General features: G+C 43.9%; 2 protein-coding genes across 2 annotated transcripts; both read right to left on the reverse strand.

Moving 5' to 3' along the window:
* Positions 1 to 7,528: 7,528 nt before the first annotated feature.
* Positions 7,529 to 8,838, reverse strand: LOC129588964 (uncharacterized). Its single transcript, XM_055483398.1, has 2 exons — positions 8,334 to 8,838; positions 7,529 to 8,171 (listed from the first exon to the last, which is right to left on the reverse strand). Exons 1-2 carry the CDS (start codon positions 8,528 to 8,530, stop codon positions 7,793 to 7,795), a joined length of 576 nt encoding a protein of 191 aa, XP_055339373.1. The 5' UTR covers positions 8,531 to 8,838; the 3' UTR covers positions 7,529 to 7,792.
* Positions 8,839 to 10,836: 1,998 nt separating this feature from the next.
* Positions 10,837 to 12,241, reverse strand: LOC129588982 (uncharacterized). The gene is made up of 2 exons (XM_055483421.1): positions 12,009 to 12,241; positions 10,837 to 11,479 (listed from the first exon to the last, which is right to left on the reverse strand). Exons 1-2 carry the CDS (start codon positions 12,212 to 12,214, stop codon positions 11,095 to 11,097), a joined length of 591 nt encoding a protein of 196 aa, XP_055339396.1. The 5' UTR covers positions 12,215 to 12,241; the 3' UTR covers positions 10,837 to 11,094.
* Positions 12,242 to 12,885: the final 644 nt, after the last annotated feature.

Consider the following 12,885-nt stretch of genomic DNA (forward strand, 5'->3'; position numbering starts at 1 on the left):
GCGTGCGTGCAGCCCGGCTGCACAGCTGCGACGGGAGTGTATCGCTCATGCATCTGCTGTGCAGACCTCAAGCAGGTTTGCACCCCAGATGCATTCGGTATAGGGGTGTCGCCCCTGGAAGGGGCGTTTCACAGCACACCAGAATGATCAGTATTCATCAATCGTGAACCTGCGGTTAATTATCGCTGAATTATTCATCACAGATGCGCGCGACAATCATTCTGGCTTCCGATCGCTGGCGAGTCGCGACTACTGATTTGTCACCATTTAGCCAAGAGTATTACAGTTCTCCTGTTGTCTGTGGAAAATGTAGAGCAATAACTGAACAACATGTGGCTGACGGAAGAAAAATGGAAAAACTTGATCAACGTTCTAGTCGCTGTAGCAGTCTTATTTAAGTGGTGTGACGTGTAGTAACGTTTAGGGGAACAATAATATTTTTACTTGTTAGGTACTGGGGTGGTAATTTTCAAGCTATTTTCGTTACGCTACTCAACCGGTTTACCCGCTATTATTGTTTCCAAATTTTTAATTCACATTCTTACATTTGTAAACAACAAATAACATAAAAAACAGTAATCTCAAACAAAAAAAACCGAAAAAAAATAACTGCTTATTTAAATTGCTCCCGATAATGTTCGCTGAACGGAGGCCACGTTCCTGGGCTGAATTTTTGTATTGATATGCTGGGATAAATATTCCGTTGCTCGTGCCTCGCCAGTTTCTTTCCGTTCCCTAGAATTATGTGTAGAATTTACACTCCAGATAAATCAAAAATATAGTCCAACGGAAAAACGCACGGCAGAACGTAATAATGCTGTCAAAAATAGCAACCATACAAAAGGTACAATCAGCAGAAATAAATCACCACTTATTATAAAATTCAGCAAAAATATTCACAATACATCGTTAGTAATAATCTGCAATAAAAATCTCTATTTATACGGTTGTATTAAGAAACATAGCTCCTAACGCACATGAGCGATTCCTTCAGAGTAACTCGAGTTTAAAAAATTACGCAAAACAAACTCCAGAGATTTCCGGTACTCACATTAACCGTTAGAGGCGTCGGGTTTGGGCACACCGGGGTTCTTTTCCTCGGCGTCCTCCTCCCCCGCATCCTCATCCTCGCTCTCCTCATCATCCGAGGACGCATGACCTCCGCTTCCAGAGGCATGGTCGTCCCATCCACTTGCACCGGCAGCGAAATTTTCCCAACCGCGTCCAGCGGCTGCGACGCCCCACCCTCCGGCGTCTCCCTGTGCAGCGGCAGCATCCCCAGCGTTGTCGGCGACCGTCGGCGCGGTGTCCCACGGGTCCGGCCAGGCGTTCCCGTCGGGTTCGCCTTGTGCAGCGCCTCCTCCGTGGTTCTGCCGTTGTGCGGCATCTTGCCGGGCGAGCTCATACTCATGGTCCATCTGCGCATTCTGCATGCGGCGGACCATGAGCAGCTCGACAGCTTGCACCTCAAAACCATCCATCGGGACGAAGGGGATATTCATCTTTATTTAAAAAACAAATTTAATCAGTAGTGTATTCTGCTTTTATTAATTTAATTTTATACTTACTGCAGAAAATGAAAACACAGGAACACAAAAACAAAAACCAAAAGCGAAAACAAACAAAATGATGATAAAAATTTAAAATAACAAATCAACAATCGTTGTTTGTGTAAGCGTGTGCTTGCGTGTCGTATGAATTTCTTTGTCTTGTGTCCCTGTACTAGGATTACGTTGAACACAATCCATTCCACAATAATCTGATTTTATTGGTATTGGAAATCACTCAAGCCTAGCAACAGGTCCGCCGCCTTCTTACGGCAGTCAGAGCACTCCCAGAAAACTACATTGCTGTTGGCAGTATTCTTCGCTATAAGAACATTTGCTGCATTACCACAGTTACATCTCAAAATTTCTTTTTGCTCCGGAGTTCTTGGCTGGTTCATCGGATTCCGAGGCTGGCATCCGGATCCGATCTTTGAAGTCCCTGGCTGGCGTGCGCTGCATGACTCCCGGAGGTGCCGTTTCAGGCACCTCTTACGCATGGATATAGAGCAATGTATACAAGTGACATTACAAAGCCGATAATGCTTTTCGCGTAAGTGACGATCATAGTCGCCCTTACGCTTGAACTCGCTTAAACTGCATTCAAAATTTGCTGAATTTATTTTACAACTGTAAAATGTAAAGTTACAAAACAAACTGAGAAATTATTTTTTCGACTGCATTTTTGAAAAGTAGCAGTTACATTTTACACCCTGCAGTACTATACCGCAGGGTTACAATATTTTACACCACCTAGTAACTATCACCCAAGGGTGGTTACCACTATCACAGCTGTCTAGCTGTTCCCATACGCTACACCCATATAATTAGCAAACTCGTTCCACTTAGCCTCCTCTTGTACAACATGTACAGGTTACCCTCCTTATAATAAAAAACTCGTTCAGGTTAGCCTATCACTCAAAAACGCGTATACGAACAAATGCCTCTACTATAGGGTTGTTAACGGTGCGGTGCGGTGTACACCGGTGTGCCTTCGGTGCGGTTTTTATAAGAAACCGCACCTAGCTTACCGGTGTAAAGCGAAAAATTGCACCGGACGGTGCGGTGAAAAACCAAAATCGCACCGCAATTTTTCACACCGCACCGCACCGGTGTACACCGGTGTAGCGCAAGTAAATAGCCGAAAGAGCAACTAATTACCGATTTTATTACTCATCAGTCTCAACAACTTCTTGGCAGTGCTTTACAGTAGGATACCCAGACTTAAGACACATCATACTGCACCGTGCCAGACATTACTAAGTTTAACATTAACTACTATAAAAACCTAAGATATCGAGAACTGATTTTTTTGGAGTTTTATTGATTGAAACAACTCCAGAGCGTGGAAAATCAAGTCAAAATCTTGCTCCCAGTGCTGCACATTTTCTACCTTATGGCAGCTCGGTTGTTGCAGCAGCTAGAGTATCAACTATCAAGCGAGCTTCTAGTACATGTGAGCTGCGAGTGAATACTTTTACATGCTACAGAATACAAATGTACGACCGTGACAGCTCGTGCGTCCCGTGGGCGTGAACCAGCCTACAGCGTTATTTCACAAAAATTATTGATTTTAATTACGAATTTATATTGATTATAATTTTCGGTTAACCGGTGGTTAACCGGTGTTCGGCAACGCGGTTACCCAGACGCATCGGTGTGCGCCGGTGTAGTTTTTCCCAAAAACCGCACCGCCCGTACCAATTTATTTTCAAAACCGCACCGCAATTTTTTCAAATTGCACCGGTGCACTGGTAAAAAACCGCACCGTTAACAACCTTACTCTACTACTCAAAGCGACCATCAGAAGAGAGCCCAGAAAAGACTATCCACGGCCCACCAAGCGCACAGTACGCCCAGAAAAGCGCCTGTTAGTGTGAGCTAACCACGAGTGTACAGGGCATCGGCAAATGCCAAGAGCAGCCAGCCAGCCCAAAAGACAACGGAGCCAACGAGAGCGCTGGCAGGAACGGACGTGATGAGAGCACATAAAAAATTACGTGTGGCCCATCGTTCGGTGTTGTGTACAATACGTTGCAGCATTGAGATTTCGCTGTCCTCGGCTTCAGGTTGGTGCTTATCGGGTCGAGGCGTTTCCGGTGGTGTTGGATGGGGAACGGAGTCAGACGGCTTAGAGGAAGTGCTTTTGCTGAGTGTTGAAAATTGATCCAGACGGGACGCGTTAGCCAGCAGATGGATGTGCGGCCTAATAATTGTAACAGGTACTAGTTAACAATGTCGCGTGGATTGTGATACTTGTGCCCTTACATAAGAGGTGTTTATCTTTCTGAATGTCTTTCTAATATACCTGCTTATCCGTCTATAGAAGTACTCATTGTCAGGTAAGAACCTAAGAAACTAGAACCTAAGATGCTATAAATCAATTATACTACTACAGCAAAAATGCGAAGTACCATTAAAACAATGTTTAGACGAAGTTACATTGTGAAACCATATACGCCTTTAAACAATTTTCGAAAATTTTTCACTGGAAATAATTCTTTTCACTGGAAATATATTTCGGGGCTCTAATTTTCTTACACTGATTAAATTAAAAAAGTCATTATCATTTCAATCTTAATTTTAAATAATGCATGCTGTAACATGAAGTTAAACTTGAATGTATGGAACGATTCTTGCAGCAGTCAGGCAGAGCCAATTCTGATTCAGTATGAACAGAAAGATTTTATTAACATTACCCGATGATTGTAACGCAGTCCGCCAAAGCCTGTATTTTTTCAGGAATGGACGCGGAAGGATCCAGCTGGCAGCACAACGGATAATCCAGCGGCTCTTGGGCTGCAGCGGCGGTCGCTGTGGTGATCCGTACGCCCTGCAGCAGAACCATCGCTAGCTGAACGACAACAATCCAGTGAAAGATCAGCATCATTCTTCAAAGCATACTTGAACGTCGGCCAAAAAATTGCGTGAGTTATTCTGAAATCTCGTAGTAATCAGGAGCAGCGGAAAAAATTTTTTTTCAAACTTTTCAAAACCGATTTCTTGAACGACACCGCGGTTTAACAACATGCAGTTCTAGAGCAGTCCCGGTGCACCATCGCAGTAGTATATCAACGCTGGTAGTGGAGCTCGTCGCCTTCCATAAACCTCGCCGCATCTGGCAAATTCTAATACTTGTACATATGATTGCGACTACACACATACCGTATGCCATACTGTGCTGCAACTTAGGTATCATTTTGCCAATCAATACTGTAGCGTCAATAAACTGTCAAGGTAGCTTAAGTAGGTAAAGATATGTGCATGTTATAGAGTACGCGGAACTGCGGAAGGGATATGTTGCTATTTCAAAATGAAAGCCTCAAGAAAATCGGTCTGATTCTTGTTACGCTACCGCATCATGATATTCTTGGGCCATTTTCTTTGGTTTGTTTCGGTGAAATCGTATCGCAGCTGTGATTGATTCTTATTCAGTTGAGTGTCTATTTCAAAAGGTTTGTAGGTGTAAACATTAAGAATAGATCACAATATGAGCTTGGGGGTACCTGATCATGCTGTCAAATTGGCACGTTCTTTAGAGAACGATATATGGATCCCTATCAGCTTTCTTATAACAGGCATCATGGAAGGGATACATTTTGATTAATTAACTAGTATGCTGACGTAAAATGGCCAAATATTAAGTCAGACTTTTCCCTTTCTTTAAAGGAAACGTTCACAGTGGATTCTCGATGGTAAATTTACCACCGTTTCCCTTGCTGACGTTTCCCGTTTCCGTTTCCCTTGCTGACAGTGGCGTTGCTGGGGCTATCGTTGTGCTGTGGCCATAACATGACCGTGTCTGATACGACACAAGCTAACTTCTTCGTGTCCGCAGTTGAATTGCTCCGTACCGACTGCTCAGGAAATCTGTACCATGGGGCATGGTTAATGAAGGCGAGCAATTTGTGTAAACGAACAAGCCCAAAATTTCGCTAGTTCTTTCGGGTTTTTAACAAAATTAGTTGCGGGAAGGCATAGTTCTTAACAAATGCACAGGGTATGGAACTTGTGGCAGCCGTTAATGGCATGCTTGTTGTGATACCTTTTTACCAGTATTTAATGTCGTCCTGACGTATAAGAAAGTTATTTTAATAACGGAATGATTAAATTAATTTTGCGCCTTTCTGTATAAGGATTTTGGAAGCGTTGACTGTTGCAAAGATCCCCAACAACGACCGGTCATCCGCCTTATCAGTCAACCATGCCCACCGTCGCTCCGCTCTTTATACACCCGCCTCGACAGTGGCACCTAAGAAACCTAAGAAACCTAAGAAACCTAAGAAACCTAAGAAACCTAAGAAACCTAAGAAACCTAAGAAACCTAAGAAACCTAAGAAACCCAGACCACTTTGACGGTGCCGTGTACCCACTTCCGGTGAGCTTCCGTATTGGCATACGTCGAGCGGAAGAAATTAGCACACCCTAGTCCCGGCCTTTTTGGCATCAAGTTACTCCGCGTCCGATTTAGTGTCAAGGCTGCTACCTGATCACCCATCTGTGGACGTCTCCGATGCTTTGGAGTTGCGGAAAGCCAGCGCGCGCCTTACCGATCTCACTGAGCTCAACTTGCGGAAGTCCCAACGGACCTGGGACCTAACGATAACGCATCGCTATCCACACTTCGTCTGTGCTAAATGCAATAAGCCGGTGGATGTACACGGCCACCACGGATTCTCCTGCTGTTTTTCTGCTTGGAAACATGCACGCCACGGCGGCTTGAACAATATCGTGTAGACGTTGGTTCCAGCCGGAATCCCTATGAAAGTGGATTCCCGGGGAACTTCCCACACCTCCGATCGAGGTCCAGATGATTGCACCACTTTTGCCTGGAAAAGTGGGATGTGCTTGGCATGTGACGTGAGGTGTGTGGATACTGTCGCCATGTCACAAGTGCGATCAACATCTACGACTGCGGGATCTGCTGCCGCACAAGCAGAAGAAAAAAAGTGCGTTTCTGTGCATATCTGACGGGTAGATGCAACTTCGCGCCGCTGGCGTTCGAAACGCTTGGGCCATGGGAAAGTCAGCCACTCTTTTAGTGAAAGAAATCGGCAAGCGGCTCCAGTAGCACGCAGCGCAGGAGAGCCTTGCTCTCACGAGTTTCTCCGGCCACATCTGTTGCTGGAAGTACAGCGAGGCAACGCCGTTTCCATGCTCAGAACAATGAAAGGAGTGGCGACAATAAATGAAATGTTGTTATTCCATAATTTGTAAAATCACGATTGCAGAAACAATTAATCATACTATGATTAACACTTTCTGCATTCGCGATGTTACTGATCGCTTGATTTGGATGGGTTATTGTGCTTGTGTCAACTTGTGGGGTATTTGTAATGGAATTTGCAGTGGTCATAAGTCACATATCTCACTTCCGTACCGAACTGACAGATCCTCGCACCCGCTCCCGCACCGAACCGGGAGTGTTCGGCATAGTGCTTTTTTACACACCATCGACAGCCATTTCGACAATCATATCATTGGGTGCACGGTGCTGGTCGTCGGGATTCCCGTGCTACTGATGGGAATCAATATGTGGGCCTTGTTTGCATTAATTTTTTTACAAACCGCTATGCCTATATTGGATTTATGACAGCACTATGTCTCCGAAATAGAACCCACTGCCGACGGAAATCTCTGCATCAGTCTTGTTTTCTTGGAGTACGATTACTCTGAAGTGTCGATTGCAGAAGCACTTTCCTGTTACTTTTAGTGCCACCTACCAGTTTCGAATTCTTTTGACTATAGATCGTGTTACATGCATTACATGTTACATATACCTAATACCATTCAAACTGTTTATTCAAACGAGTTTACTGAAATTGCACCTTAAACTGCCATTCTGTCTACAAACAGCAATGCCCCGGGCGAATTTAACAAAATGCGGTTAATAAGACGAAAATATGCGCATTGCTGTTTGATTGAATTCTACTGGTTCATCGTGCACCATTTCCCCACAGATTTAATGCTATTTATTCGACACATTTTTAGCGCGGCCACTTAACGCAAACAGCGCCTGTGGTGAGATGAAAATTAAAACAAGTTATACATGGGAAGCCATATATAGGATTAGGAAGACGCATAGGAAGACAACTCAGTATAGTCTTGGAGTTCTTATATCGGCTTTGAAAACTACAAGAGGTTCTCGTGTAACCTTGAATAAGTTAGTTTAATTTAGTTCACATTTTTTGTGTTGTAGTATTGCCTCCCAGGGAAAGAAAGCGCGAAATAGTTGCTCACTAAACAGTCTAAAATTCCTGCTTAATAGCCCGCTGAACGCGCGCCGCTGGCAGCAATAGCTTCCAAGCAAGAACGAGGCAGCCGGTGATGCACACACCGAGGAAGATCGTTATAGCGTTGCGGATTCGCTGATTGTTGTGGTGGTAGCCAAGCCCAATGGGGACCAATATCACTCCGGCGATGATCGCCAAAACAACAGCCACAAAAATCGGCTTTGGCAGGGTAAATCCGTTGTCACTAGCGAGAATCTCCAGTTGGATCCACAAGATGCCCCAAATGCTTACCTTTCCCGACCGTATGTCTTTGAGTTGATCATAGAGCTGCTCAATTTCGAGAATCCGCTGTTCGATGGCTTCGAAACGTTTTATTTGGGCTTCCAACGTTTCCCTACAAAGTTGTACACTGTAATAGTTATTTTTATTTGGTGATAAACTTTCTGGAGAAAAGAAAGACTGAAGACTGAACTACTTTCTGTAATTGCCGCTAAACGTAGAATTCCGTAAGCTTCACGAATAATACGAATCATTCGGAGGGAAGCAGTGGTTTTACCTTATAAGTGGGAAGCAGTCAGTCACTGCGTTTATCTTCCTCTCGTCATTCCAGTCCCTCGCTTCCTTGAACTTGTTTTGCAGGCACAGACGCTCTTTATCCGCTGTTGGGATAGTGTTTCCGCCGTCTTCTGGCTGTGGTCTCACCGCAATAACCGCATGGAAAACCACCCCGAATAGATATATCAACATAAGCATATATCAACATATAGATATATCAACATATTCTGCATAAAATTGCGCTGAAAGCGACGACGCAACTGATGAGATAAAACGACCAATGGAAAACAGAATATTTTGGCAATATTTCGGAATGTACAGATAGTCCAATGATAGGGTAACCGCAAAACAAACCTTGGAAATTTATTACGCCACAAGCAAGAAACTGACAATAAACGCTTTTTTGTACTCTGGATAACAAAGATCAATATTACAGAGGATCCATGTTTGGTGTTATATTAGTGAACACTGAGCACCACATGACGGGTACGCCGCCAGTATTACTACTTCCTTATACTATACATCAGTTAAACAGGTTAAAGCTCTTCATCATGCAGCCTTTACGCTTGTACTGTTTGTGCCACTCTGATGCTAATGATCGCACATACAACGGTTGACAACACCTGCCATGAGTAATTATTTTCCCAACAACGGCAACAAGCCAAAGGTATGTTACAGCGGGTGCAAGTGAACCGGTTATTGATATTTGCGATCTATGTATTATGAACTGCTACCGTTGTGCTGTATGCACCTGTCAAGGTTACCAGCAAACATGCCGGTAGAAACAAGTACAGCACAATACCGGCCATTATTTTCCTAAAGCAATTGTGGTATTTCTTGATCATGCCGAAGTCTTATAGTGAGCTTATTATGGCCAACACGTGTGAGCCGTACCACGATGCTGTGCTCCGTACTTTCCGTTTTCTGCCCAGAATTCAGACAGCAACAGGCTGCGGGGCATAGCATACACCGCTGAATAGTAGCACACAATCAAGTGAATCAAGAAACTATAAAGGCACTTTCTGCAAAGAAAACCATAAGTTCCTACCAAACCCTAAGGAACCCAGTTGCTTTCATGCGCGATGCAGCCGCGTTGTAGTTTAAACTATTTTGCTTTGCTAACTTGGTCTTTTTGAAGTGCTTAATCAGATAGTTCTGTTAAACGCTTTAAAACGTTCTATCCACACTGAGTGTTTTTTGGACGCTTTGTTGCCTCAGACCAACTATTGGAAACAACATTTTGCATCTTTGGTATTTTACTCGGCGAGAGGGCGACAGTTTCTCATACCAACGCCGGTGAGCGTCCTTACCGATCACCCCGCAAGTGCCAGCTCAGGCAGATCAGGATTTATGGAACGTTTCCATACTGCTGGTAGCGTAGCGGATACATCGTGTTCTCAACAAGAACACGTTCATTCGCTACCTCACCAGCCGTAGCTACGTTTTTAAATCGCCCACCGAAAGGTGCATGCGTGTGAATTGAAAAGGCATTATTGTCGATACAATATTATATTATGCATTCGTGTAAGCAATTTCACTCTTGTAAGCGGGACGGTTGGAAGAGCCACCTACTCGTGCCGATACTGTAGTAGCAATTAGTGACTGTGTAAAATAAATATTCAATATGTTTAAGATAAAGGCTACGCCTAGTGTTCACATCACAAAATACAGAACAGTTTCCAAAACCAATAGAAATTTTCTTATTTCGAGTCCTATCTTAATTTTTTCGGGGTGTTTGTGTTTCTGCAAATTGAAAAACCTACAGCACACTGCTGCATATGGTATATTGAATATATCGGGAGATTTTCGGGTGAATTTGACCGCCGAAGACCAAGCAGTAGGCAAATAAAATAAATTACGGTTACAAACTGCAGTTTTTATAAATTCTATTTTATAGACAATAAAATATGGAAAATAAAATCTGGTTTAAAAGTATGGATAACCACCATGCGACGAACACCCACGGGTGTCAACCAGATTTTGAGGATACAAAAACCCCCAAAAATTCAGGGAAACCGTCTGCAGCTCCTCTGTATCAATCCGTAAAGCGCACGCTGCAGAGTTTGGGCACTTGTAGCCGACAGAAAGGTGGATGTTCAATGGAATTGCATCCACCAATTTGCCGACCTTCGGCAGATTGGTGGATGATCCGTCCACCTTTCTGCCGGATCACATCAACCTTTTCCTAAAGGCCATCCACCTTTCTGCCGGATCACATTCACCTTTTTTAAAGGTCATGGATGTGATCAGCAGAAAGGTGGACGGCTTATCCACCCATCTGTTAAATGTCGGCAGACTGGTGGATGCGATTCCTTTGAGCATCCACCATCCACCCGTCCACCTTTCTGACGGCTACAGGCGCTTATACTTTGGAGTTTCTTTAATATTATCCAATGTTCACTCGAATAACCCAATAAAGGCAATTTGCTTGGTTTCATTTTTGTTAATCTACGGTCTACACTGCATAAACTACAGCAATGACATAATGAATAAACAGTGCGAGAAGTTTTCTGATGACCCCGATTGTCGAGGCCCAGATGAAGTGCATAGCCAAGGAAGAAATTAAGTTATACCTAGACAAAACTCCACAAACTCAAAGAAAATAAATTCAAAGACAGCAAATCGTCGATGAATATCAAAGTCTTAGGTAATCGTGGATAAGCAGAATGCGATAAGCCCGCGCACGCCCATGAACTCCAAGTCCTGAGACGGCATTTCCTTCGTAGGAATTTGTCGAGCGCACGCTACAGCGCCAGGGAGCATTAAGCAGCCCGTGTACGCTCACGCATGCTTTCCCACATCCCACCAAAAAGCAATCGAGCAGCCTGTGGATTCATCCAGCACCAAATCCCAACATACAGAATAATCCCTACCCAGAATATGCCAATTCCCAGGCCCATGATATAAGAAGATAAACGCAGCCCGTATTCCAGCTTCGTCAAAAAGGTTTCTTTTTCCTCTTTCGTATCTTCTTCAGACTGGCTCATCTCGGACAGTGCCGCTATCGGTGTGGTCAGTGTGGAACCCGGAGAACGTTGTGTATCATCAACGCCGAGAAGTCCTTGGAGGCGACTTAACGACTGCTGCAGTTCCACTGTAACTTGCTCCAGCTGTTGCACACGCTCCGAACACGTTGCCAACTTGTGCCTACAAAGTAGTGATTCCTTGGTTGAACGCGAGACAAACCATACACAATAATTCTAAGTATGTGCAGTCCGGTGATGCATTATGACCATATTTGACGCGCATTCGACGAGATTTGACATGATCACGTTGGCAATCGTAGACGAAAATGACCAATGTACAAGTCGGTGTCTAGTTTCTTGCGTAATAGGTTGTAGCACTATAGTCTATACTCTATAGCTATTGTAATAATCGTGGTGTTGGCGCTTGGAAAACAGTTACTGTACCTTCTATACTGCACTGACACTGCAATGTTCTCCGACATTCTACGATGAACTATTACTGTATTATAAATAAATTCTGCATGTATTTATAAATTTTTCTGTTTTACGAGAAACTTGCTTATCCGATATCAGCGATCCGGTATTAGCGTTATGCGTGAAAATCAAGCGCAGAAGAATCGAATTTTAACATTGGAATGCCGCATGCTCTTAGTGAGAGCGCACTTAACGTGTGCATTCAGTTATCAGGCCGATTATGATTTTAAGGGTACCTTAAAAGTGGGAGACACTGCATTGCAGCCTCCACCTCTTCCTCCCCACTGTCTTCAATAGGAAACTGTTCATCCATGCACAACAGCTCTTCGCTCTTTGTTGTGGTATCTGCAGTGCATCGCCCGACGTCGCAAAATTGGTCAGGTTGTTCCGTTGCAACTAATGCAGGCAAAAATGCCATAAATATACAAAGCCAGACGTGCATTCTGGCAGGGATCGCTTGGTCGGTCAAACTATCTTATGGAAACAAGGACTCGTCGATAAAAAAAATTATTCACAAGAACACTAGATCTGATGGAAATCGGTACGCACTTTAGGCACGTTCCCCGACAATTGCTGGCGTATGTCTAGGATGTACTCGATCATAACCGTTTTACCGTCGGCTGTCTCGTTACATTGTGGGTATGTTTACACAGTGTTCCGGCGCTGAATAGCGTTGTGTACCAACGCATTTGCTGCACCGGTCTTAATTCCCCTTAGTACATTTAGTGCAGCTATCAACTGACAAGAGCTTTGTGAGCGGAATCATCTATCGGCAAACGGTAGCTACGGTTATTCCGAATGTTACTGATGATAGATCGTGTTGCAGACAAAAACATCACCGCTTCCACGAATAACATAGTAGTGGAAAGCGTTCCCACTGTTTGAGGTAAAACCAGAATGATAAACTGCCTAGCACAGCTTCAAGTAATCAGAAATACTCGAAACGGTAAAAAAAACACTAAAAAAAGAAAATGGCTTCCAGAAAGCGATGTTCCTACCAACGCTTCAAGATCTGATTTGAGTGAAACGTGTGTCTAAAATAGCGATGATGGAAGTACCTACAGTTACCCGTTGAACTGGCTTTATTTTGCAGGTGATACCTTACGTGCACGG

This window comes from Paramacrobiotus metropolitanus, unplaced genomic scaffold (assembly GCF_019649055.1).
Source record: "Paramacrobiotus metropolitanus isolate TYO unplaced genomic scaffold, Prichtersi_v1.0 Parri_scaffold0000032, whole genome shotgun sequence".
Classification (NCBI taxonomy): Eukaryota; Metazoa; Tardigrada; class Eutardigrada; order Parachela; family Macrobiotidae; genus Paramacrobiotus; species Paramacrobiotus metropolitanus.

Excerpts from the sequence above, each read along its gene's own strand:
- LOC129588964 (XM_055483398.1), bottom strand. The coding sequence starts at position 8,530 with ATGCTTATGTTGATATATCTATTCGGGGTGGTTTTCCATGCGGTTATT. Across the intron at positions 8,172-8,333 it reads GACTGCTTCCCACTTATAAG|GGAAACGTTGGAAGCCCAAA; the intron begins GTAAAACCACTG and ends ACAACTTTGTAG.
- LOC129588982 (XM_055483421.1), bottom strand. The coding sequence starts at position 12,214 with ATGCACGTCTGGCTTTGTATATTTATGGCATTTTTGCCTGCATTAGTT. Across the intron at positions 11,480-12,008 it reads CAGTGTCTCCCACTTTTAAG|GCACAAGTTGGCAACGTGTT; the intron begins GTACCCTTAAAA and ends ACTACTTTGTAG.